The sequence below is a fragment of the Caloenas nicobarica genome, chromosome 24 (assembly GCF_036013445.1).
Source record: "Caloenas nicobarica isolate bCalNic1 chromosome 24, bCalNic1.hap1, whole genome shotgun sequence".
Classification (NCBI taxonomy): Eukaryota; Metazoa; Chordata; class Aves; order Columbiformes; family Columbidae; genus Caloenas; species Caloenas nicobarica.
The window spans coordinates 4,371,055-4,398,795 of NC_088268.1; the positions used below are offsets into that span (position 1 = coordinate 4,371,055).

A 27,741-nucleotide genomic window follows, 5' to 3' on the forward strand; every position below is an offset into this window, starting at 1 on the left:
GGCACAATCTGATACTGCAGAGGATCCATTCACTCCATGTTTCTTTCAAAGCCAAATGGATAAATAATTTTGTTCTTTTGTATGAAGCGATAAAAATAGATTGGCTTTTTACTAAGATTCTTTTAAATGAAACAAAGCCTGCATTTTCATTCTTAGCAGGCATACAATATATTTTCTGCTTCAATCTACTAGTATTACTTGTATTATTTTCATGATGTTCTTTAACTATATCATCAATTCTTTGTTCAATAACTAGAAATATGGTGCACACATTAGGCATTTAATTAGATATGCTTTTTAATAACTAATAGACAAAATAATTTTGCTATTCTAACCTCATTTTCCAGTTTTCTTGACTAATAAAAGCACTCAACAAACTTTGAAGTATTATGTCTCCCTTTATTCTTCATTTAGGACTGTTGCTGCTGATCAATATTTGCCATTTTGTTGGGTATTTTGCTTTACCATATACTATGTGCATGGTATAGTACTCCCCATTAATTTAAAGAAATTAAATCAATGTTAGAACACGTACATGTTAAAAAAACTATTTAAATGTGGGATTACAGGAATACTGGATAAATTATAATTTAAAGCTATGAATTTAAGAGAGAAGGTTTTGCAAACAGAACAACATATTGTAGAGACTGCAATTATCATGGGAAAACCTGAAGCCATATGATCTCCCCCATTACAGACAGCATCTCCATTTTGAAGAGGAAAATGTGTCTCTTTTGTCTTCTTCTTCCAAAGATATATATTTTTTCAGAATAATTGTGTACAAAGAAATATGAAATCATGCGCATACCTCGAGGACTGCAACTGTGATTGCTGTGAAATCATTATTCCCTACATCATTCAGTGTAGATTTCCACTCAATATTATCATGTAGTTTACCAACATACGCATGAATCCTGAATTTAACATTTACACACTAATCCTGAATTTAACATTACGATCTAAAAGATGACTGAGAATTGCCCACGGTGCAGTTTTGATATACGTAAAATCCAGAAATCACTCTAGCTACTCTCTTGTGAGAAAGCAACAGTTTGCAATCACTGTAGCATTACGACACTGTATCACAGAATCCAAATAATTGACGCACAGTATCTGAACCATAAAGTTAACTAAAATCTAACATCTGTAATAAAATACAAACAATGAAAGTGGCTATACTTCAAAGTCACATAAATCCTAGTAAAGATACAATGGCTTACACCTATCTACCTTTAGCCTTCAGGGATCTCGTAGCCAGATGTTCCCTTTACAACTGGGGAAAAAAAAAAAAAAAAACGAAAAAGAAAGCATTAGTGAAAATTGATTTTTTTAAAGCTCTAAAAAATGTTATCACCTGACAAATGTCTAGCTCCTGGTAATATAGAGAGTCATTCATAGACACTTGTTGACGCATGAGGTCTGGTTTGTGGGACCAAATCCAATATCCCTGCAGACCTCTATATAGTATTTTAATCTTACACATTTCTGGATTTATTTCTGGATGCTGGACAGCCTTGACTTTGCCTGATGGAATCAGAAAACATAGAGTCCCAGGGAACTGAAAGCAAACTGTAAGCAATCAGGATTGCAATGCAAAGAAAAAGGAAGATTTTAAATTACATTTCAAGTTCTTATTTACTTAAATACATAGGCTCTTCCTATTAATGCTTATACCGCCCTAAGATATAATATCTTATGCTTGTTTGATGGATTCCTCTTGTTTTTATTATGTGACTGTTCCCATACAATCAATGAAAAACACTGTCATTACTTTGGTTTTAGAACCAAATAAAACTAGCATAATTAAGACACTTTTAGAAAAGACAGTGGACAACAAAACATCCTCATCTCGGGCCAGGTCAGCTGAAAAACAGCCAGCTAAGAAAAATAAAATCAGAACACAGGATCCTTTTACGTGTGCCAGTGGACAGAGCCAAGAACAAGGAAGCCTTATGCATACAAGGAGACTTTTAAGTGGTATACTTTGACTTCTAAAAAGATGAGTGTCTTGTAAAAGTTCACTGCCTTTTTTTCTCATTTTACTGATGCACGTTCTTATTTAGAGCCTAAAAATGCATTCTACTTAGTGAATTTTTATTTTTTACTGAAATCTGATTTTTTTTTTTACTAAGTATCTGGTAGTGCCCACTACTGAAAAAACTTTGAAAAATAGGTAAAAGCCATTCTTAGCAGACAAGATCATTGGGGTCATACAGTAGCTACAGGGAGCACTTTGCACTCTGCAGAAGAGGTGCCAAACCCCTTGCCACAAGGTGCACAAGCATTTACCACTCGTAGTGCGGGTTCCTCTCCCTCTTTTTGCGTTTCTGCTCATAAAGACACTGAAATCTTGGGTGAGAAGATGTCCAGGAGCCCAGCTCTTTTTCAAAGTGGGACAGTGCTCGACACCGCATCAGGTCAACCACCTGAGGCTTCACCTTGCCGCATCTTAAAAACCTTCAAGGATGGAATTCTGCAACATCCGTGAATAACCTGTTCCTGTGCTGCACAACTGCCTGGCGCAGGTGCATTCAGGCAGCACAGCCACCAGTGCAGGTGAACGGCTGGGAAGCGGTTGCCTTCCTTACCCTTGAGATTGCATTCTTACGCTGAGCAGCTGTAATTTCTTAACCTCACGTTTTCGAGGTTATAAGAAAAAAAACACAACACAGTTACAGCGCGACAAAAACATTAAAACATCGCGTATGTTCGCCTCGGCAAATAATTTAGGTATCGTTATTTTAACCGCCGCGAAAGCGACAGACCTTGGCTTTATCGAACGTGCTTTTGGGAGCGATGGGAAGGCTCTGACCTTCCCGAGCTGCCCCAGAAATGCAGCCCTGCGGCTTTAAGGCGGCCGGCGCTGCGGGCAGCCCGGGCTCTGCAGCAGCCGGCTCGGCCCATCGCTCGGGCCCGGGCAGGCGGCGCGGAGGATGGGAGGAGGATGGAAGCGCCCCCGCTCCTCCGTGAGATCAGGGCAAAGTATGAAACGCTCAGCGCCAGGCATCAGATAAAGACCATCAGCTCAGCGAGGACCCAGGTAATGACTCCCTGCAGACACACACCTTCCCGAGGAAGGGGACAATCCCTCTCTAGACAATTCCTCCCGCAGCCTCTCTGAGGTACAGTATTTCCTTTGCGATGCAGCGTGTTATCGGGGAAGGGATTTGGATTTTACTGCAGTGAGATGCGAACTAGAAGACAGGGAAATAGATCTTGTTTAGGGTATGAAATTCCCACTGAAGGAGTGCTGTGTAATGCAGCTGGATGTTTTTCTGTACCTGCAACAGTGATACCGTTGGGATTTTTTTAAATGATGACATATGCTGTAACATGGTAACCTCTAGCACCGTTTAGTTACCCCAGAGGAAGAGAATCTTGAAAATCAAAGGCAACGTAAACAATCCATTTATATACAGAAAGCTTTACCATTTTTAGCACATATATAAAAGAAAACTGTACCTTTTCAGGAACTATTTTATATCGTTCACAGCAAAACTACGTTATACTCTTCAGCAAATATAATTTGTTCTTTCATACAGATTGATTAAATGTTATCACCACTCAATGCTGCTGTTATAGATTTATATACAAAACATCTCTAAAACCCAAATGAACTTTGAAACAAAATGGCAAAACAATTTTTGGCCATCAAACAGCAATAAATTCAGGGTGAAAATAAGGTATTATATCACCCTGTTGTACTTCTTAGGTATTGCAGAAATTCTGGAGGTTTTTTTAACCTCAGGCCAGACTCCTGCTGCAATCTGGCCGATCTACACAGCAATCCAGTAACACACGGCAGCTATGAACTAGATAGTTAAGCTGATTTACTCGAGAGGTAAATAAGGTCTAAATACAGCTGGTTAATTTGTATGGGAATCCCTTGACAAGAAATACATTAGGGATAAAGATGCGGCCAACAACTTCCCATCAAACACAGCAGGACAAGGACTTCCCATCTACATGGTACGTAAAGTATCACCTCATCACGGTTAGCTTTAACAAATTTATATGTCCCTCAAAAAATTCCACCTTGAGATTTTTATGTATCTATTTTATTTTCATTATTAGACTATTTTTTTATATTCTTTTTTTTTTCTCTATCCCCTGTAGCTAGAAGAAGCTACAGTGAAAAGAATGGACAAAGATGCAGAAGCATTAAAGGCAGCCAGGGCAGAACTCTGTGAAGCAAGACGGCAGTGGCACCATATGCAGATGGAAATTGAATCTCTCCACGCTGTGGTAAGCAGCATAAAACGCAACTGGAAATCTCCTGGCAAAAATAATTTTTTTTTTTTTTTTTGGATGTAAGCTATTCCAGATTTCAGTTCAGTTAACAATCACATCCACTATATGGCAGAAATACAACGCACAGAAAAAAGCACAGCTTTGCAGTGGACTTTCAGCTGGTCACGCAGAGCACGGACCAACCAGCAACAACACAGCTATTTCCTCACATTTACGAGTATCGCCGGTTTGGATTCAGGATCTGCCATTCAAAATGCACGTGTTCTCATGTTTTCACACCTGCCAAACGCATATTTGCGTGATTCTCCCTCACCAAGTTCGCAGTCGTTCTGCCTAACCAATTCACATCAGGTTTATAACTTCTTTTGAATGTGTGGACCCAATTTATCAGTTCACTCATGATAAAACATGTCCACAATTTACTGAATTCAGTAATACAGATAAGCTACAAGACCACACAGACCATTCGGTTTTCATATGGTACTGAGCTAGATATAATTTTAACCATACAGGTAAAATCAGAGATCTGCAAAATCAATGATAGTGTATTGCGGGTACAACAGAAGGCTATGCTTTTTAATCTTCTCTTAAATTATTACAGATTGTACTGGAAAATTTCTCAGCAAAAGTGTTATCTTGAAAGCTTTGCTCCTGCTCCTAAAGAATATTCTTAAAAGAACTGATGTAAAAATACAGATTGTTAATGAAAAGTACGTAAAACGTCTTCACACATGCACTTTCCAAATCTTAAAATGTGAGTTAAATTTCACAGGAAAAGGGTTTGGAACGTTCGTTGCGTGCCACAGAGCAGCAGTACCACATGCAACTACAGAATTTAGAAGCTGAGATTGAATGCTTAGAGAAAGAGCTTCTGGAAGTGAGAAGAGGGATTGAGAAACAGCTCCAGGAACATGAAATTCTCCTGAACACAAGGATGAAACTGGAGGAGGAGATAGCAACATATCGCAGCCTGCTTGAGCAAGAAGAGAACAGGTACTTGTTTAGAGAAAAAGTACTCAAATTTATCTTCCATTTCAGTAATTCAGTATTACTAGATGAGTGTGATCATTTTTATTTTTGCAGGTTTCGTTGCTCTGTACCTGTCATGAAGGATGACAAACGGCCCACCACCAGTAAAATTGCCTTTACACTGCCTTCAGGTGAGGTTTTAGACACTTCCCCTTGGGGAATTGTGGCCCTAAAGGATGTTCCTAACTACTGACTAATTACTGGATATGACAAAAGGATCTTCTTCCAATGCAGCAGGAGGAAAAACACCTCTAGGTCCTGTGCCGTGATCTCTCTCCTCTGCATGCCCAGTGTATCTGCATTTTCCTTTATAGATGGTGTAAAGAAGCATGAAACTGAGAAGGTGGAACTGGTGACAAAACAAGCTGTCCTCGATGGAAATACTATGAAGGAAAGTGCTGAAGCTCATGGCACTGTACAGTAAGATAAACATGTATTTAACAAAATAACAACTGAAAGCAAATGGTGGGCATCATATTTCAGTGGCTTTGAGTTTTCCTTTATTTAGTATCTGTTATATCATGGCCATACAGCCAAGAAGCTCCAGAATAACAATGACAGTTCTTCAAGTCACATTGAATAGCATGTTTCAACAACAAATTAAATTTTAAAGTTATTTTTATTAGCATTTACTTCATAAGCTAACAATATCATGACGATGCTTCTGATTTCTAATTTCTATTTCTGTCAAGAATGAAACTATGAATAATTCATTTAGTTAAGGCTGAAAGCAGAAGAGCCCGTACCATGTTTGCGAAGTCCCTCTGGGGCATATTTATGCACATAAATTCAGGCTCAGCTGCTTGAACTTGCTATTTGGGAACTCCTACATTTCACCAATTACTACCCAGTGAAGAGAGAGCCTGGCTTCTAAGTGGGCATGTGAAAGTCTGTTAATATGTATTATTCACTTCCAATTACTTTAATAGTATTAGATTGCCTCATTCTTTTTTTTTTTTCCTGCTGCTCTTCAAGCTCTTTTGTAGACCAGCATTTGACATTACATTTAAAACAAACCATAGTGTACCACGTCACCAATACTTGACTGTAATCAGCTGTTGAAAACACGTAGAAATTCGGATTAAAAATTAATGCCATCATACGGCTCGCCATATACATTTCATACCTAAAGCTTATTTTCATACCTGAGCTTTGTCAGATTTGTGTGGGTACAGTTTACTCAACCTGAGTAAGGCCCCCAGAGTCAGACTTTAGATCTGGATCCTGGCACGTACTGAGAGAATTAAATCAATAGCATTTGAGTGCCTAAACATTATTAAATGAGATGGGTTTTCAAGTCTCCACATTTTACTTCTGCCCTTTTTTTCTGTTTTTAATGTAAGGCAGATCGGCATCCTGAGGTTTGGATCTCAACTAGATTTTTCTCCTCCCTATGTTGAAGGCTTTCAGATGCAGGAATTCACTCCTGCCCACTACCCTAGGGAGGTTTCTTGCAAACTTTTTGAGGTGGGATTCCAAACTTTCTCCTTGGAAACAAACTGCTTGCTGTGTTTGGAGCAGTGGTTTTGTATCCATGTCTACTTAAAAGTACAAAAACAAGAATATAATGAACCCTCAGCCTTTATTTAGCTTTTCTGGAGAATGAACCTGTGAAAAAAAAAAAATTCTAGTGTCTCAGTGCCCATCTAAAGTAACTTGACACTTTATTATGCAATTTCTCTCTGCATTTTAAAGCAGTCCTGAAGACAGATGTTTCATATTGCCTGAAGGATCATAAAAACATTTGCTTTATTGTTTCAGGACAGAAAAAGTGGATGAAGTTATTAAAGAATGGGAAGGTTCTTTCTTTAAGGACAACCCTCGTTTAAGGAAAAAATCCGTTTCATTGCGCTTTGATCTCCACCTGGCAGCAACGGATGAAGGATGTTTACAGACGAAAAAGAAAACTCTTCCCGACATTGAAGTCAGGCTGGTAATGAGGCGATCTTGCAGTATTCCTTCTATCAAACCTTAACCTACAGTGAATTCACCCGAAGTTCATCTCCAACGAGCTCTGGAAATAAACTGTAGATGGACTTACACGGCCTCCCATCTTGCTACAACTACAAAATCTTACTAAGTACTTTGATTAATAGAATAAAAACATTAAAGTCTTTCAAAAGAAAGGGAGAAGAGCAAGGGAGTTAAGATGCCAAGAAACCTGACTTCTACTAGTTTTATACTCTGGGTGCAGCCCTTTAATTTTCTCATTATTGCTGTTGTTTTGTAGAATTTCACCAAATATTGCAAAAATTAAGTTATAACTTTATACTTTGACATTTTATGCCTTTGTAAAAGAGAACTTGTTTTCTCTTTCTGGAAATGAGAATTTCATTTTCTTAATTATTCAATATTGCATATACATAATGACTGATGAATCCTTGTAATTTATATCACAACTGTCATACTTCTTGAAATATATTTTAAAATAACACTTTCTAACAGCAAAAATTACATACAAAGATGCTCTTAAAATACATCAACTATTAACAAAGAATTTTCTTTGAAACGTGGCTGGTACTTTTCAATGAATTTATTTAGGCAACAACTGAGCAAAAATGTCTTTCCCTTACATATGCTCTTCATCTAGCACACAAGTCACTATTATGCCAGGGTGCAACTAATGTGGCTTCAAATTAAGTGGGCAAAGTAAGGGCTACAAATTCAAAGTAAAATTCTACCATATCCATTAAGTATCCCCGACTACTCCTCAAAGTAGCTATGGGCAAATACAAAGTACAGTAGATGATCTTGCATCTGTACACAGGAAAAACAGAAACACGAGCTCAGACATACTTCTTTATAACACCAAGAGATAAATTTCAAACAAAAATTCAAACAAGAATGACCGTTTCCAAGGATTTTTAAGAGGAGTGGATGCCACAAACTCTCACTGAAACCACTGGGACTGCAGGGGCTCAGAATCTATAAGAACCACGTACCATATTTGCTGGATTCACAGCAGCATGTAAAAGATTAACTGAAGTGTCAGTATTCGCCTTATTACTCACGGCATGTGTTACAAAAACTGATACTACAAATTCTTTCAGTGTTAAGTTATGCTTTTATCTTTTGTTAACGGTAAGAACAATGCATTTATATTGCCCACAGTTCTATATCTACTGTATGAAGCTGGATAACTATCATTAACCTTAATACTGATCTGGTGTTGTTAATATTTGGGTATTTGGCATCCTGAATGTATTAGCCTGCTCTAGTATTTTCACTATGCAGCTTTTTCTTTGTGCTTATACTATGCAGCTTTTTTTTGTGCTTCTACTTGGTACATTTTACAATACTTGAATTTAAACTAAGTTTTAATTGCTTTAAGGCACTTTAAACAGGGATATGAATTTACCAAAGTAAATGACAGTACCACAATAAAAAGGTATTAAAATTGAGTTTGCCCATGCATATTTTATGAGTTTTAATGTATATACCTTAAAAGGAAAGAAGTAGCAAAGAAATACAAAATAGAAGTTCTGGTAAGAAAATCTGCAGCAGTGCAACCAAGTCTTTTCTAAGCTCTGCTCTACAATTAGAAATACAAAAATTCCCTAAGAATCTTTATCATAACAGGTAAGGTGAGTGTCCTCCTGCTATAAAAATTACTCTTCTTCTGGTAAATACAGTAACCCTGACTAGATCTGAAGTCCTTTGTCCTGAGTAACACACAAGAAAGAACAGAACACAACATCTGCCATGCAAAGTTTGCAATCTGAAAGATAAGCTGACATGCAAAGATAAGTAGTAAGCAAATATGTAACAGAAGCTTAGCTTAATCCATATACCTTTAAAACTGCTTGGGCAGAGTTCCTCATGCAGGCAGAGCTTGCACAGGCACATAAAAATCACTATACAAATACAGGGGACTGCCATCTCTACAGTACACAATAATGGAACAATCTTACACATTTCTTTCCTTAACCAGGGGGTGTTTGGCTTATTCTCTGACCTATGGTATTTCTTGGGGTATTATCTTCTCCACCATGGCTCTAGATTTTTTTTCCCTAATGATATAAACCTCATCCAGCAGAGTACAGAACATACACCTGACTTTGCCTTGCAATACAACCTCCATATTATTTTAGAAGGGAAAAATGACTTCGTGTCTATAGTAAACAGTGTCTGGGATACTAAATAACTAGGAAAAAATGCTGGCCTTATTCAGATATTTCTCCCCTTACAGTACATATGTATCTCTAGCATTATTCACAAATTCCACCTCTTCAAATGTAAAGATCTTACTCTTTTGTTCATAAACTACTTGAACTTCCACTAGTGGGCACAGGAAAAAGAAGCATTCACAATAACATCTCATGCTGATTTTAGGTCACTTCAAAGCTGAATTAAAAATATAACACTGAAGCCCGATAATGTGGCAAAGAATTCTTCACTTCCGTACTGCTAATTAAATTTAGACCAGCTGATCTACTGACAGTTGATACAAGCAAATATCTGACATAAAAACGAGTTTCATTTTCCTAACCTGCTTTCCAGTGAATATATGTCCTCGTTGCAAAGCTTATGAAACTGTTGCTAATTAAAACCGTTGGATAAGAGCCAACTATTTAGAGCCCCCTGGTTAGTCCAATGCAGTATAAACAATCCTATTAAATCAGTAAAACTGCTTATGTCATACAGGATATTAAAAGGTGTACACAGGCAAAACCTTTATCACAACATACAAATTAGGCAAATAGAAAAAAAAAGTAAGGAATACAATACTGGCTTTCAAAACACATATAACGATCAGAACTATTAGCATGGAAAATGAGTATCAGTAAAAATACTTAAACTCCTTAATATATATTTCTGTAAACTGCACAAATTTAGCATTGGTTTTAACGTTATCAACATTGAACGCAGTCTAACACTATAACATGTTATTAATAGAGATGAATGCATGAAGTGGTCAAAAGCAGGGGGGGGAAAAAAGGTTATTTTTCACAATTTAACAAGTCTTTTCTCACCTTTTCTTTACCAATGTTCCTCCCAGGTGAAACTGTAGACTAAAGAGCGGTGTATTTGGCTGGCTGACCAAGGAATCTTTTCAGTTCTTTCTTTCTTTTAATTATCAAATTGAAGTCACCGATTATTGTGCTTCATGTCAACAAATTTCCACTGTGGCCACAGATAACACAGTGTAAGCAGGTGAGGGTAGAGTTCTTGCTTCTTTTATCTGTTCATAAAAATGTGCTTATTTAACAATGAAAGCAAAGCAGGCTAGAGAAACTGTAGACACCAAGAAATGGGTCTCACTTGCAGCAAGCCAGTATCATACAGGTATTCTGCATTTATCCCTTTCTATTGTCTTGTCTTCATCTTTTTCTGTTTAAAACAAAAAGAAAAAATCAAAGATACGTCTGCTATCTTGTTGTGAACACTGACTGTTTGGCTTTCCTTCAGCTGCCAAATTCACCAGATCCACCAAAATCCTCCTTTATGGATGTCTAGAAATGTAACTTACTAGCCACATGCCAGCATTTAAATGCTAAACTTTACATTTTCATTTTTAATTCAGTCACTTTAACAATTTTCACAGTATAAAAAGACTCCTATGGCCAATGCTGAGGTCTGAAATTCTTGATATTCCTCAGACTCCCAGAGTGCACCATGTTTTATATTTGCAAGTTTTTTGCCTCTGTGTGTGAGATCTTCGTGAATTTCTGCGATGAATTGTTCTAGACAATCCCACTGCTCCCCGCACGCCCTGTAATTTATAATCCTGTGATAGTGTGAGTTGAACAGTCTGATTTAGTTCAAAATTATATATATTTTTTTAAGTTAGGGTCTTTCCCGTGGGCCATATGAGCAGCCCTCCTTCCCACCACTTGGCGGGGCAACCCGCTTCCTCTGGCCCTTTGTCTGCGCTCACTCTTTTTATCGACACATCGGCCTCTTCCCACTTTTCACCGTGTGGTGAACACGGCCGGACCGGGCGCCATGTCTGTTCAACCGCTCTTCGAAGGGGTGCCATTCTCAAACCACCGCTTCACCTCCGTGCGCTTTACAGAGACAAAAGGGCTCCCTCAGGAGTGCCAGGACTGCTCCCCTGACCGCACCGCCCGCCCTTGCGGGATTTATTCGGGCCGGACCGAACCCTGCAGCGTTTCTCCGGGCGCCTCCCGAGCGGCCCCGGGACAAAAGCGCCTCAGGGAGCGGTCGCGCGCTGCCTCTGAGGTGAAAAAAGGCGCCAAACGGCGCCGCGCGCGAGGGGCCAGCAGCCTCCCGCGCCTGCTTGTTCTGAGAGGAACATGAAGGCGGGCGGGAGCTTCCCTTTGCTGTCACGGCGCGACGGGAACAAGCCCAGTGCTGGAAACCGCGAGTGTGAAGCGGAGACAACCCCGCCCGCGCGATGCCTGGGAGGGCCGGTAACAGCGGGCACCGGGCGAGGCGGCGCCTCCTCCCCGGTAATGGCGGGGCGGGGCCGGGCCCCACACGTAGCGCCCGGATCATCTTTACCCTCTGCGTTCCGCAGATTCACCACAAACGCTTCCGGCCCCCGCCCTCCCGGAGGGGTGCGGGGAAGGCATCGCCTCGGCGGGAGCTCCGGGGCGAGCAGGGCAGGTGACCTCCCTCCCCCTTGAAAACTAGGCCCGCGGCCGGGAGGCTGGAGGAGGTCGGGGGGGGCGTGTCGAAAGTGCGGAGCTGAGGGCGCAGGCGCCGTCTGTCGCCGCCAGCCCGGCCTGGTAGGGAACAAAGGGAGTGCGGCCGGCGCCGGAGCGGGTGAGTCGGGGCGGGAGCGCCCGCTCAGAGCCGCCCGACCGGCCTGGCCCAGCGGCTGCGGGGCGGGCGGGCCCAGGGGAACGCGGCGGCCCGGGGAGCAGCCGAGCTGAGGAGGGTGTGGGGGCCCCGGCCTCGGCGCTTGTCCCCGTTAGCGGCCGCGGGACCTGAGGGGGCTGCGGCCTCCGCGGTCGGTCCCTGGGCGGGGGCTGGGCCAGGCCGAGGGGCCTCGTTGAGGGGGTCGTTTTCCTCAGGAAGGCGCGGGGGGGGCAGACGGGCTGGAGCTGCCGCCGCTCGGCTCTGCGCACCCCCGGGGCCGCCCTCCCGTCCCGGCGCCCCCTGAACTCCCGTCCTGAGGAGAATTCGTGCGAGTCGGAAGCTCAGCGCGTTATTACCGCGTGTTTCAAAAGGAATTTCGGCTTCTGTGGAAACTTCCATGGAGTTATTTGAAGAGGAATGCAGGAAAAAGCATCTCTCTGTTGTAGCGCTTTTCCATACACACCAATGGGCTCGTTGCTAAAAAGTTCAAAATGTTCATTCACATCCCGTGGCCTGTGCTGGTGTTGCTGCTGGGTTCAGTGATTCAAGATACTATTTAATTTGGTCATTCGTGCATTCATGCCGGTTTTCTGAAACAGGGTAAAATCTTGGGGTATGTTCTTTTTATTTCTTAAGGCAAAAAATACATATACCTTAATATGAAGATGCTAAACCCGGGTGTTATTTCACAGCTATTTAAGGCCAGATTACTTGGAAAGTACATTCATTTTTCAAAGAGATAACACTTTTGTTTTGAGAAACTCTTTTGTCTTTATTTCAAAATTGGCAGACTTTTTAATAATTAATGGTAACTATAATGATTGAAGTTTCAAAGATTTGGGGAAGCAAAGCCATAATACTTAATAGCATGGTATTCTTTTGTCTTTCAGAAGTACAAATATAATGTCAGGTGGCTGAAAATTTGCCTGTCAAAATGTCAAGTAAGTTTTCAGATTTTTCTTCCTTTAATTTGGTTAATTAAAGATCTGGTTCAGCAGAACCTGTTTGTGAGATATTCCTATTATTCCTTGCATAAAAAGGAATGATATGAAGTGTAGTTGTTTCTGACCAAACTCTTTGGCCTTAAATCCTGCTGTGGCTGGTTTCTGGCATGTAGTTTTCATAGGAAATCCAAACATCACAGATTCTGTTTCACTACATTTTTGCTTACCCTCTTTTTAATTGATAGACGTATAAATGGTTTTCATATTCTTCAGTCTTATGCCTAAATAAAAGGCTGGAAATACAGCAGTAGCGTGGTCTTTATTTTTTTCTTTCTTTTCTTTCTCTTGTGTTCTTTGCTTTACACTCTTCAGTGGCAAAACATTTTGCCTTGTCTTTGAGAGTAGGATTTCTGTCTTGTTTTTGTAAATTGCTTAAAAATGCCACAGCAGATGCCTCGTAAAGAACTTATTCAAATTTTCAAAAAAAAATATTGCTTACATTTATATCTTGACAGAAAGGCCATCTTATGCCCCACCTCCTACCCCAGCTCCTGCAACTGTAAGTATAGTGATTTTTCTCATTAACACAGCGCTGGTAATATAGCCTTTAATAACTTACCAGAGCAATAATTATGGAGTTGCATCACCTTCCTATATTGGAAACACAAACTAGTTGTATTTGGTTATTAATATGATATGCATTGTTTAATTTCTTCTTTTTTTTAAGCAGTTTGTGAAAGAGAAGCTGAATAAAGTTGTTTCACCTTTAAGGCTAGACTCTGCAGATACGTAATTTTCTGTAAGCAGTCAGTTGGTCTAAAATTATATTCACAATAGGTTGCAACATTACACTGGAATACTTAAGAACAAACTGATATATTCTAAAACTTCCCACTCCACTTGTGCCCAAGTCATGGGCAGACAGTGCATTTTTTTGGTGTGTTTCTGTTGTACGCAGCTGGTTTTCAGAGGAGTGCAGGAGTATGCAACAGTTCTGTTCTATCGGGTCAGCATAATAAAACACTCATGATGCCAGCCCGATTTGAATTTCTTGAAATCAGTGGTAGTTTGGAGTCTATGGCATGAGAAATATTGTACTTTCTAGTGAAATGGTTTGGAGTGACACTAAGGAAAACGCGAAAAGTAGCTTTGAATCATGTCCAGGTGCATCCTTGCGTGTGAAAAAGGTGCTGAAATACCACTGTGGTGTGGGCAGAAAAGCATTTGAAAGCAAACGCACCTATTCCATAGTGTTTGCATTCCTAATTATCTTGCATTTTAGAAGTTATATATTCACACAAGAAAATACGAATCTTTTGTACAGAAAAATGAGCAAAGATGCTACAGTGAATTTTTTTTTTTCTTTTTACCAAAGAGAAGTTGCAAACTGGTACCCAGTAGAGTGTCTCCGATCGTTGCATCTGGGATAAAAACTGCAGGATGAGGTTTAGATGAGATGCAATCCTTCAAATTTATTGTGCCACACTTTTCATTTAAAGCGGCTTGAAAAGTACATAATGTATAAATAGAAGTTCTGTTCTTATAAAGTTACATAAATAAAACTTTATTTGCATAGTTTGTTCAGAGTTTTCATTTTGCTCACAACTTAATAGATTTGTGCCAGTGTTAGAAAGAACGCGATGGCATCACTGACAACGGGATTCCTGCATCGAGCGCTGTGCACGTTTGGTTCCTTTGGATACAGATGTGGTTAAACGGTTTATATCGTGTGGTACATCCTTTAGTCAAGTTATAGAAGCCTGCAGAAGGGCACGTGAAACAAATTTCAAAACTGCAACTGATGACATGTGTTACCCGTCTTGAAACATCTTCTGGATTACTTATGTTCTATACAGTCGTTGAGGTGATGGTCTGTGCTCTGTTAATGCAAGTCATAAAAACAGACAAATAACCTGCTTGTTCTTCCACAGCCAGTTCCAGTTACTACAGTCGACAAAACACCAGTAGTTCTCGCAACTTTGGTGTTATAGCTGGAGTAAAAACTCCCCATGTAATGCAAGGTAGTTTCCTTGTAACATTTAAATCCTTCCTTGCAGAAATAAAGAATTAAGCGGATGGAGATTACAATTGTTATCTGATTTTTATTGAAGAGGTGTAGTTCAGCACAGTCAAAACCTGTTGTTATGGTGATACAGAAAACTTCAGTAAAATGGCATCTTATTAAATAGTGAATGTGTATGTCATGATCACAGGCATACAGATTGAGTAAATGTTAACTGCTGTCATGACCGAGTTTAAAAAGATTGGCAATAAAAGATGTATTTGAAGGCTGACTGTTAAAGGATAATTTTACTCTGTATGTTTAGAAATAAACTAACTACAGTGTGTCTACCTGTACTTGAAAACTTCACAAGTTAATGTTGATTAATTTTACAGGTTATTTTTGTTCAGTGTTTCTATTTGTCATGCTTTTGTTCTTGGAGTCCTGAACGTAGCTGTGGAATTTTTGTAACTATGATCTAGAATGGATGCAGTCAGCGAATCACTTTAAAAGACCATTGCAATGCACGTTTCTTATTAGGGCTAAAGAGTGGGACACTCTGCGGGTGACACTTAGATATCTAGAAACATTATGGGATATTGGGAATCCTCATGGAGTTACGGGACCACCACAGTCAGGACTTTATCACAATTCCTGTTAAACAGTTGATACTCTTTTTTTTTTTTCCCCAACAAGATTGGATTGGGAAGTGGTAGATAATGGGAAAAAGGCAAGAGAAATTTATGTGAGGAAAGGAATACAGTGAACCCTCTGCAACTTGATTTTGTGTAGATGATGGGTAAGAAGGAGTTGTAAAGAAATTACGTTCTTTATGTTACCGAGGTGAGAACAAATTGATCCACTGTCAAGAATGAACGAAGGTGTTGGTTAACTTCTGAAATTGTCTCAGATTCTGTGATCTGTTCAGACTAGCCTGTAGTTTCTAACCTGTAGGTTTGATTGCAGAGGTTCCTCACCTCAGTCTGCAGCCTCACAACAGGATATCGCTCTGAATTGTCTGCTCTCCCAGCTTTCTAATCCCAGTTCCCTAAAATATTTAAATTTCGCAAACCACAGGGAAAGTCTTCAGAGGTTGCTAGTGGTGCATAGTGCTTTGAGAGAACTTTTTTTTTTTCTTTTCCTATTTATTGACAGTATAATATTTGTTGGAAAGGCAGAAGGATGGGAAAAAGAGCAGATGGGGATTTTCATTGGTGCAGTAAATGTTGATGCTGGGAATTTCTGCCCAATTACTGTGTGCTGTGTTGCCTTATAAGTTCAACCGTTTGGATGTAAGAGTCTTTCTGAATTACTTGGTGGCTTATGTTGGAAAACTTTATTGGCTATGAGCTGGATTTATAGAATACTTGGTGAAATGAGATACACGCTTAAAAGAAATCAAATCACCAACTTCAGACAAATTTGTAGTGACACGTTTGCTTATAAATCCTGTTCTTTAATAGGTTTATACTGGAGTAAGTTTTGTGTGTTGAGAAGATATCAACTGCTACACCTCATTTGCTTGTTTAAATTCTGGTTGCTTTTGCATGCCATATTGCAGTTCATTTTCATTTCTGTGTTTTCCTCGTTTGAGCTCATTTCTCATTCGTGTTTTTGTCTCATTTGTTTCCATCAGCAAATGCCCAGCACCCCAGGGTTTGTGGGATACAATCCATACAGCCATCTGGCCTACAACAACTACAGGCTGGGAGGGAACCCGGGCACCAACAGCCGGGTCACGGTAGGAGAATCAACTATTACATCATCCAGCAAACAACAGGAATTGACCAAAAATGGCTTTAGAGTCAGGTTCTTCTGAATCTCGGCTGCTGCCGCTTCTTTATCAAAAGAAAAAATTCTGATTCTTATTATTCCCCACCTCTTCCCTTCTTCCCTTTCACTCTGAAACCTTTTGCAGGAAAATTGACTTCTACTCCGCAGAGAAAAAAAGTGGTAATTGTGTACAATGCAGAACTCCACAAAGACAGTTCATGGTCTTCAGTGGCCACTGCATGTTTAGGGCAAAGTTCTGTAGCGTGGGTACAAATTCTTGGAGGGAGGGAGCTGCTCATTTGATGGAGGTTTACTGGCACAAAAATAAGGATGAATATTTTGCAAACTGGAGATCGTTGATAGTAGTTGCATCATCCTATTGAGCCATGCAAGAGATGCAAGCCTTTATTTTTCTTTCCAGTCTTAGTCTGGTAATAACTGCAAAGTCCCAAGTTTTTTTTCAACAAAAGTGTGATGATTATAAAATAGAATCCTTTCAGATCTTATGTACTCTGTCAGTGTGTGGAAAATGGATGTTACATTCGTTTTTCATGGAGTAAATAAAATGAGGTAAAGTCAAGTGATGAAAGAGGGGACAGCTTCTTTCCAAGATCAAGTCCTGAGCATTGGATGCAGTTACGAAACAAAAACAGACACTGGAAGTGTAACATTTTCATAACTAGCACAACACAAATAGAGTAAATCCCTGATTATTTTTTTTTTAAGTTTCCTTAATTCTCATAACTTCAGGGTTTTTCATGTAAAACTTCCTATCTCAAAACATCTGACTAGTTTGGAATGTGATATAAAGATACCGCAAGGAACAAATACATGGTTCTTTTAAAGAAGTGTACTCTTTTTATGCCTCTCTTATATAAACCTTCTTTCAAACTTCAAATATGAAGTTCATCTGGTTTGTTAAAATGCTTATAGAAAAGACCTTCCCCATACAAGCTGGAACTTGACTGAATGTATACTTTTTTCCTTATACGAGTTAGATTTTGTCTGAGAACTTTCATTGTTTCTGTATGTCATAAGCATACATGGCCTTCTCTGCCATGCATATATCAATATATGTATGGTGTCTTTAAATTCCTGTTAATTTAAAAGCATTAAACAATTTCTGTTAATGTTTTCAAATCCATCTGTATGTGTATATCTGTATACATTTTGGTAATGCATATGCCTCATGTACATTATTTATACACAATTCTGTATGCATTGTTTCATAGAGCTCCATAAATTCAGCAAAACAAAAAATATCAAGAGGAAAAATTTGAAAGCTGAATATTGAACATGAATCTTCTTGGTCAAATCAGAGTATTTGTTTATCTATGGCCCTAGTCCTGAAAAATCTTGAAACTGCTTTATATGAAAATACTCCAAATTAATCTAACGGAACTGCTCGCATGTTTAAGTGCGTGAAGAGTGGAGATTTTCGGAACCTGCAGTTGATGAGGACTGTGATGTCACCGCAGGGTTTTCGGAGAAAACCTTGATGGGTGTTTTGTAGATCGAGGGGATGCAGCAACTTCCCATCAGCAACAGTTGGTGCTCAGTGTCCTCTTGTTCAGTGCAAGCAACGTGCACAAACCAAAAGGAATATCAGGGTGCAGAAGGATATTACAGGCTAATTGGGACAATTAAGTACAGCTTGGATACCAATAATGCCCACTTTGGCGGATCAGTTGCATAGGATGGTTTTCTTTTTACAATTAGTCGTTTAATTGGCTCCAAATTACCACTGACAAATTTTGCAGAGAAGTATCTTGCTAAAATGATTTGAAAGTCAAAATATGTCTCTTAAACTTTCTCCTTTTTCACCTGTAGAGTAGCCACATTAAATTTGTCAAAACAGGTAAAATTAATTGCTTATCAGAAGTGAGAAAAACAACCTGCTGTAATTGGAGTTTCCATGTAGATTTCTAAGCTGTGTATTTCAGTTTTAAGAATATGGAGCCCTTTTGAAGATTTATCTAGTTACTACTCTGTAAACTTGCAGATAAAAGGACAAACTTAAATTGGAAAAATAATACTGTGAGGACCAGCTGTAGTTAGTACCTGTTCACAGTTCGGGTGATTTTTGGGTGATGTTGCTTGCTTCTCTTGGGGTGCGTGTGGTTTGTGTTAATGGCACAAGAATGAGTGTTTTCCAAAAGTCGTGTGTATAGAAACTGTCCAGCGATCACATTAACAAATGGATTTATTCGGTTCTTTTATAGGCTTCCTCTGGTATTACCATTCCAAAGCCCCCCAAACCCCCAGACAAGCCTCTGATGCCCTACATGAGGTACAGCCGGAAGGTGGGTATACAGTGTCAAACAAGTAATAACAAAAGCTAGTGTTCCTATGTGCTAACAATTAATTGCTATTATCTTAGTTTCAGCTTCTAAACTTTTACTTCTAACAGCCTGCACATTCTTTAAGGGAACTGTAAAGTACAGATGCATTGCCCTTCAGAATAAAGGCAGCAGTAGTCTGTTCAGACAGTTGCCAATTTCTGGGGGGAAAAGTTTTCTCTAAAATGATAATTACTACCGCTGTCTCTGCTGACAAGGATCCACCCTGCCACATTCAGAAGTGCCTGTGACTTACTGCCAGAACTTTTTTATATAAAGGAAGTATTCCTTGCGGTATACTGGGCTTGGTACAGTGCTGTAGCTGGACTGAAGAGTAGCGATGAGTGGACTTTGCATGTTCTCCTTCACCACCCTAGCCTGTGGCAACGTTTGCTTCGCTATTCTATGAACTGTTTGACAGAAAGTAGGAGACTCTTGTGCAGTCTGAAATCTGATGGGGTATGGGGAGGGGATGTCAGCCTGTCTGAAGCGGGTGAGCCAGAAGGAAATTCTTCCACTTCTGGTAAAGTATCTTTACCAGCCTGTCTGTCTTAGGCAAAAAACCATCAACAAAAAAAAAAAAAAGTCAAGTGGCGCAGCAAGAAATAACACTGGCAGCTCTCTTTTTTTTTTTTTTTTTTTTTCCCTATAAAGTTAGGAACTTTTTTGGTGGAGTCAGAACTTGTTGGAACTCAAATTGATCAGCAAGACTGAAAAATATTTTGAAATGTTACATTCTGATCTGAAAAGCTCAGTGCTCTTTATCATAATCTACTGCTGGATGTGTTTACTCAGTAGCAATTTTTTTTCCCAGAGATGCAGCGATGTGCATTTAAGAAGAGAATTATGAGGGTTAAAGGCAATATTCTCATGAAACCAAAGCCGTTTCAGTAGATGGCTTCCTGCTGACTTCCTGCCCCAGAAAATAATCGAGATAGTTTAGCCAGGCTCATTCCTAACTTAATCCTGTTTTTCATGATGATTCCAGAAAGAACTCTGAGATGACAATATAAAATGTTTAATTTGGAAGTATTTAGATATCATTAGTAAAGCTCCAGCTGTTTCTGTTAAGGTCTGGGACCAAGTGAAGGCGTCCAATCCTGATTTGAAGTTATGGGAAATTGGCAAGATTATTGGAGGAATGTGGCGAGATCTCACTGATGAAGAGAAGCAAGAGTATTTGAATGAATATGAAGCTGAAAAGGTAAATGGAAGAAATCTGGGATGTTTATTACAGCTGATTCTTCTAGGAACTGGTCTGAGAAGAAAAATTCATCTTACCCATGCAGTGGTGTATGAGGCATTCACGAGACCCCTGTATGTAACTTAAATGGAAGTATGTCCTGACACGTCTCTTAGATTTTTTTTTTTTTAAATAACTGTACATCAACTGTGACTGGTCAGTTTTTAGACCTAATTCAAAATGAAGTATTTATTAATTGAGTGTCGATTTTAACTGTTTAATGAATGGATTTGATTGTACAACATCAGTATTGAAAAGATTGTCTCAACACCAAAAATCCTCTTTCAAAACTGGTGCTCTGCAACTACTGCTGTTGTCATGAACATGTTCGTAAGAGACTTCCAGTCACGTAGGGTTTGGTTTTCATGGTGTAATCTGGTGTAACTCCACGCTATGGCATATAGTGTTTTGTTTCTTAATAGAAAAAAAAGCTACCGCTTTTAGGGTTTTCTTGTGGGTTTGTTTTGGTTTTATTGATCTTCGTGACAAAAGATGACGGCTCCTTCGTGTGTCATGGTTGGTAAGTGCTGAGGACTTTTACAAGACTGTTATTGTGATTTTAAGGTACAAGCGGAGAATTGTCCAGCTGCTGTGTTGTGCCTAAACCTGGCAGGCACCTGAGGCTCTGTACAACCTGGTCACATCAAAGCTGGTTTTATTCCAAGTCAATAGAGAAGTTCTGCAAAGCTCGATGCTCTTAGTTGGAAAAAAAATGAAGGAATTCTATTTTTTAACTTGGTAATAATGTTTAGATTGTAAGCTCCTTGGGGCAGGGGCCATCTTGTTTATATTTTTACAGTGTCTAGGTGGAAGGATTCCAGTTCTGATCATAAAGAAAACAAGCTGTTTAGGTACTTTTAACAATATTGTAGGTAATACCTTATTTTTCATTGGAAATATCTTAAATCACTGTACAAAATCTAGACTTGGCAGATTTTAAAAGCAAGATTAAAGCAATTTGAAGGGAAAAATACTTCAAAGAAGGTGAAAATAGCGATGCAGTCCTGCTACCAGAGGAGACACTAGTCTGGCTGCAGCATTCTGTGTCATCCCAGTGTGGGGATGGATCAAAGAATGGAAAAATCATAAGTTATTTTGAAAACTGGTTCATGACATACTGGAATAAGGAACAAGAAGAAATCAGAAGCAAAGATCTAGTTAGAACTCCAGAGAATTATTGAGAATATTTTAAGTGAACTCATTTTTTAAAATAAATTATCAAAGATAGTTTGCCTCGTTTTGAGGTGTTTGATTTTTAAATCTCAAAAAACAAAGCTATTGTAAGACGTTTGAGGTATTATAACTGAAATGTACCTCAAAGCCCAGCTAGTGTTTTTAAAACATTAATGACTCTGGGAGAAGTTCTCATTTGTAAAAAGAAACCCTGAGCGAATATGGTCGTTTGCGTATCAGCCAGATGATTCCAAAGAGCGTTGTCTGTGTAACTACAGTTGGAGTTACACTGGCTGCGGTTTTGTCGAGTCTGAAATGGTCCAGTGGTGCAATCAAACCATGTTGGTCACGTTTCAGATTGAGTACAACGAGTCCATGAAGGCCTACCACAACTCTCCCGCGTACCTCGCCTACATCAACGCGAAAAGTCGTGCCGAGGCCGCCTTGGAAGAAGAAAGCCGGCAGAGACAGTCGCGCATGGAGAAGGGCGAGCCCTACATGAGCATCCAGCCGGCCGAAGATCCCGACGGTAAGCGCAGAGGGATTTGCGTGAGACGGTCTCGTTAAAGGACCAACACGATAGAGAAATGGCCGCCAGATGTGGAAAACTACCAGCGTGCAACTTGCACAACGTTTAACGTGACTTCCTTTCTGGTTTGGTGCCTTTAATACCGATTTTTTTCATTATCACGTGTTATTTTGTACAGCCAACAGCTGACTTTGTCTTGTTTCCAAAAGCTAAGATGACAAGCCGGTGGCAAAAGTTATTCCAGCGCTTAATTATATGTGAAGTAATGGTTATGGTTCAGAGCAAATCAGCATGCTAACAGCTCCATAATGGCTGTAACACACACGTTACAAAAGGCTTAGATGCCCAGTTTAATCCAGCTTGAATGGAACTTTGTGTTTTATTACCAGAAGCGCATAATTCTGACAGGCAGAGTTCTGGTGTGATTAAGGGCACCTGAACTTCAAATGTGTTCAACAACTGTCATTTGAGATTCTTTAGAAAATAAGTTAACCTTGCTGTTGACATGTTGATGAGAAAATTCTGCAAGTTTATTCGACTGCAAGGAAATGCACCCCACCCAGTGGGAAAACTCAGATTTATACGCTTGATGTCTGCTTTCAAACTCATGACCAAATACTTGTTGAAACCTGAGGGTGAAAAATGTTCTCAGTTACACCCTTTTTTTTTTTTTTTAATTCCCCCTTGTACAAGCACACCCTTGAGATAAAGCTCATGGCAAACAGCACTTTTCCCCAGTGTGAGGTAACTGCAAAATGTACGTAAATAGGTGTAATATTCCATTAACTGGCGTTTTGGGACTTCAAAGTCTGTTCTGTGCTGCCTGGGTCAAGTGAACTCCTGCAGAACCAGCTGCTCTGGGGCCTGAGCTGCATCGTTCCCATCTGGGACAGACCAATGAGTGATGCAAATGTGTCCATCCCGTCCTGCGTGTCACTTTTAGCATGGAAGGGATCTCGGTAACAGGACAAAGGCACAACATTAAGGAGACAAATTTGCTTGATATTTGTCTCTTGCAAGTCTGTTGACTTGCCACTGTTTTTCACTTTTCACTTCACTTAATCAGATAATGAGAAATGGAACAGAACACTTTGAAATAAAGCAAATGGAAAATTTCATTAAACTAGTTATCATATTTGGTAGTATCTTCTGGCATGATATGTTAGGATTCTCCTTAAAATTTCTGTGAATAGCTAAGAGAATAATCTCCATTAGGAAAACCTGATGTAAAATAAATTCAACTTCTGGACTTTTCCACATGACGTCATTCTGGAAGATAATTCATACTTGTTGCTTAACATTTTAATACTCGACTAAATATGAATTATACTCTCAGAAGTTTTTTCTAAGTTTGTTTCCTCACCAATACTTAATGATACTTAATTATTTTAATTTAATAGTCCCACTTTGGAAACATGGAAAGCAACACAGTAAATAACTAATCTCAGACGTGGGAAATGCATATAAAATCACGGCTGTTAGAGCTGTGCCAGGGTAACCCGTGTTCTGTCCTTGTCTTTTTTCCCCGATTTCCTGATGTTCTGTATTTGTTAGTATGAACTTTGTGACATGACAGCAACTGGCGTTAGGGTTTTTATTTTGTTTTTCCTTAGTAGTAACAGTGTCGTTGGTCATTTTGTGGTATTAAAGTGGTTCCACTTCAAACTCTCATTCCAGACTACGATGATGGATTTTCCATGAAGCATACGGCCACAGCTCGTTTCCAGAGAAACCATCGTCTCATCAGCGAGATCCTGAGCGAGAGCGTGGTGCCCGATGTCCGCTCTGTTGTCACTACGGCCAGAATGCAAGTTCTTAAACGCCAGGTTCAATCTTTAATGGTTCATCAGGTAAAGATAAACAATATGAGGGCAGCTAAACCATAACGGGGTTGGGCCGTGCTCCAGGTCTCGGATCGTTTGATCATCTACATGACTGTTCTTGTTGGGTGTCAATGTTCTGTGCACTCGAATAGCTCAGCTCTGGGTTTTCTTAGAAGTTGCAAGACGTGAGACTTCACCTTTTGTGCTTTTTTTGAATTGAGAATCATGTTAAACTCTAGTTAGTTCTTTAGGATATCTTAAGTATTAATTTCATCGCTCTTCATTATTATAAATAACTCCTCCGTATGTAGTGCGAGTCTTCTGTTTAATACTGGTAGATCCGTTACAGTAAATCCTCCCTAATGTAACATTTTTCATTGAAAGTTAAAAGCATACAAGGAAATCTAGTGAGGTCACGAGTTCAAAATTTGTCTTTTTTTTAATTAACAGAAGAAGATTTGAGGGAGGGGGTGGTATCCCCTTCTTTCCTTTGAAATGTTATCTTCCTGCATTAATTAATGTGTGTGTATATGTACCTATGGGGTGTATAATATGAAACAAAATGCATATTTTATGCTGGAAGACTCAGCTCAAGTACAGACCGTTTCTCATTCGTAACATGCCTGTCCAATCTTGACGTACTGCAGAGACTCATTTATTGTTCATACTTTTCAAGATGAACTTCTTAGCTATTGGGTACTAGATCAAGGGAAGCATAAGGGTGGTTATATATTATATGGGTATATTTTTCAATATTGGTCTAAATATTTTTGTACGTAGCTGTAAACTTTGTCCAGTTCTTCCCATGACTGCATAGCAGTAATGTTCTTGCCATTTGATTCATTTCCAGCGTAAACTGGAAGCGGAGCTGCTGCAGATTGAAGAGCGTCACCAGGAGAAGAAGAGGAAGTTCTTGGAAAGCACAGAATCCTTTAACAACGAGCTTAAAAGGGTAAAACTCCCACTTTTCCTCCATTTACTGTGAGGAATCCGCCAGTTACCCATTTGTACGAGTGCTTTAACCGCTTCCGTTTGGTTCTGCACTCCGTTAATCATAATTACACGCCTGATGATGCAGTGTCCTAGTGTGCAGTGCTCTAAAACACGGAGCGTTTGTTATTTCACGCTCCTTCAGTGACCTGTAGTGGTGACGTTCAGCCAGTGCTGTTTAAAAAGTGCCTTCAGGCTGGACTGGTTGAGTTCACTAGAAACCAGCTCCAGGATGGCAGAGATCACACTGCTTTGTCCTCGCCTGCTTCAAATGACACCGTTTAGGTTGCTTCTTTACCCCTTTTTTTCTTTAATGTGGTTGTATCTCCCTAGTTACCAAAGCTTTTAATAGAAACTTCGTCAAATCAAAAGAATTACACTGCACGTAGAAATATTGAATTAATGATTGGGTTTTACTAGCTCAGTTAAACTGAAAAACAAAAGCTTTCCCTTTTGTTTTTTTTGAATTGCTAGTTATGCAGTTTGAAGGTGGAAGTGGATATGGAAAAAATTGCGGCCGAAATCGCTCAGGCTGAGGAACAGGCTCGCAAGAGGCAGGAGGAAAGGGAGAAAGAAGCAGCAGAGCAAGCCGAGCGCAGTCAGAGCAACACGGCAGCTGAGGAGGAGCAGGCGGCCAACAAGGCGGAGGAGAAGAAGGAAGAGGAGAGTGCTCCAGTGGAGACAGGTGAGTGTTGGAACACCAGCGTCAGCATCCCCGAGGGGCCAGCACTACGGCATCTCTGTAAAGGCCTAGCGGAGCGGGACGCCCCCTATTTTTGCTGTCAGTAGGAAGAAAGGCTTAAGAACAACGTTCAGAATCGTTAACTCCATCGTGGTGACTGCAGGTGTTTGCTTTATTTGCGTTTAAATTGCCCCTTTCTAAAAGGGGAGAGGACCAGATACCACAAAGCCCGGTGCGATGCTTTGTGTGCGATCTGCCCACGGGGAAAAAAATGCTTCCTAAACCTCACTTGCCTTTCAGAGGTGGGTCAGCTGGGAGCAACTGGGAGGGACGGGTTTGTGTCTGGCAAGGACGATAGAACAACACGTCTTTCCACGCTGCTCTTACAAGCTGATGTGTGGCTTTTTCTTCTTCAATTCTAATTGCACAACCTAAATAAATGTATTGGCATCTAAATGACACTGAGAAATCTCTTCTTCCAGAAGAGCCTCACCCAGAAGAGAGCACAGAAAACCAGCAGAATGGTGAAGAAGGAACATCCACCCTCGATGACAAGGAAAGCGGCCAGGAAGGGGGGGACAGCACCGCGGAGGAGGGAACCAGCGACAGCAACACCGGCTCCGAGAGCAACAGCGCGACCGTGGAGGAGCCTCCCACAGACCCCGGCACGGAGGACAGCGAGAAGAAAGAATAAATATTGACTCGTTTCATGTGTCTCTTTTTAATGAAGTACTGGTTTGATTTCAAAATGTGCTACGCGGTTTTTGTATCTCCCTTGCCTGTATCGCTTGTCTCCAAAGGATATTGGGTTTTAATAACTTGTCAGGTATCAGCACAGGTACTTAAAGGGTCTGTAGGGCAAAGGATCTGACAACAGACAGGAAGGAAAAACATGTACAAGATGTAGAGATCGTATTGCTTGGGATTCCTTCCCCGGAAGAGCATTGGTTTGGGGTTTTATATCAGAAATCGTGCCTTTTCCCTTTCCTCTGGTTCCATGGCCGCAGTGACAGTGTCTTTCCCAAAAGTCCTTGTTCCTTTGTGGCTGGCGAGGGACAGACGTGTGTCCCCTCTGCCCCAGCTCAGCGGAACGTGACATCTGCTACCAGGGAGCGACAGAGGCTGAGGAAACACAGTCATTAAAATAGCACCCGCTTTCTAGAGAGGCTGCGGTGTCACCGAGTTGTCCTGGGGACAACCCTGAGCAAACCAAACCCCCCAGGAGCCTGCGAGTGCTGTCCCTGCTGTGCCAGCTCTTGCCACGCGTCCCCTGCAGATGCCCAGACCTTGGTGTTTAAAGATAATCGGTCCTCATGAGCTGTGCTCCGAAATAAGGCCGAAAGACACGGGTTCGGGTTGTTTTGGTGTCGTCTTTTATAGAGCAGCTGTTCTGCGGGGACAGAAACTTCGTGTTCCGCGTGCAGCGTTTCAGGACCTCCGTTTCCAAAGGGCTGAGCGTAGTCATTTTGAATTAAATGATGTATCTGAGGGGTTATTTCTGTGATGCGGGATTCTTCTCACCAACTCCTTGCTTTTCTTTAACAATTAACTCCTTTATTTGCTGCCAAGGCATCCTGGTACAACTTCAGCCAGAGAAACGGCAAAATACAGAGCAGGGGAGTGTTCATACACGTACGTGTTCTCTGAACAGTCACAAATAAGGCACAAATGGTAAAAAAGAGCAGTTTGGCTTCCCATGACCTTTCAAAACCTCCGGGAGCTCTGCAGATGTACTGAAAATGCCCCATTTTGCCCTCTATGAGCAGAAACCCTCCTGAAGTAAAAAATACACTGAATTACACCAAGAGATACAAGCCGTTCCATGACTTTACAGCTCTAAGAGAACACATGATGCAGATGCTTCGATAAACCAGGATGTTTTTATGGAATAGTGGGTATATCAGACGGTAACGTTTTTTAAATCCTTTTGGTCTTTTTTTTTTAATGGTCTAAAACTAATAAAACCCAACAAGTTTGGTTTTTTTAAAACTTACAGTGGTCTGGTTCTTGTCTTTTAAGGTAACGCCTGGATTTGATTCGGAGCTTTCATCAGCTGTTCTCCATCTTAAGCCCAGAGAAGAACAAAAACATGTATTTTCCTCATCTTTTAAGGAAAAGTAGGAGCTCTGATGCTAATGTGGTTTTTGGCAAAGTTGGACACAAACTGAATACTCCTACGAGGAAATGGAAACCATGGC

At 40.3% G+C, this 27,741-nt stretch overlaps 2 protein-coding genes across 4 annotated transcripts; both read left to right on the plus strand.

The window, feature by feature from the left end:
• The first annotated feature begins 2,944 nt into the window (after positions 1 to 2,944).
• On the plus strand, positions 2,945 to 7,255 carry KRT222 (keratin 222). Of its 2 annotated transcripts, none has more exons than XM_065651421.1 (6): positions 2,945 to 3,040; positions 4,117 to 4,245; positions 5,024 to 5,250; positions 5,290 to 5,411; positions 5,595 to 5,700; positions 7,042 to 7,255. In XM_065651421.1, the coding sequence occupies exons 1-6, from the start codon at positions 2,945 to 2,947 to the stop codon at positions 7,253 to 7,255; spliced, it is 894 nt and encodes a 297-aa protein (XP_065507493.1). The 2 variants fall into 2 exon arrangements, with proteins under 2 accessions (XP_065507493.1, XP_065507494.1); XM_065651422.1 differs by having other exon boundaries at positions 5,024 to 5,244; positions 5,335 to 5,411.
• A 4,655-nt stretch (positions 7,256 to 11,910) lies between these two features.
• Positions 11,911 to 27,504, plus strand: SMARCE1 (SWI/SNF related, matrix associated, actin dependent regulator of chromatin, subfamily e, member 1). Of its 2 annotated transcripts, none has more exons than XM_065651410.1 (11): positions 11,911 to 12,009; positions 12,936 to 12,986; positions 13,505 to 13,548; positions 16,628 to 16,732; positions 18,987 to 19,067; positions 20,176 to 20,307; positions 21,877 to 22,048; positions 23,726 to 23,898; positions 24,722 to 24,823; positions 25,336 to 25,546; positions 26,029 to 27,504. In XM_065651410.1, exons 2-11 carry the CDS (start codon positions 12,980 to 12,982, stop codon positions 26,235 to 26,237), a joined length of 1,236 nt encoding a protein of 411 aa, XP_065507482.1. In that variant the 5' UTR covers positions 11,911 to 12,009; positions 12,936 to 12,979; the 3' UTR covers positions 26,238 to 27,504. The 2 variants fall into 2 exon arrangements, with proteins under 2 accessions (XP_065507482.1, XP_065507481.1); XM_065651409.1 differs by having other exon boundaries at positions 11,912 to 12,009; positions 26,026 to 27,504.
• Positions 27,505 to 27,741: the final 237 nt, after the last annotated feature.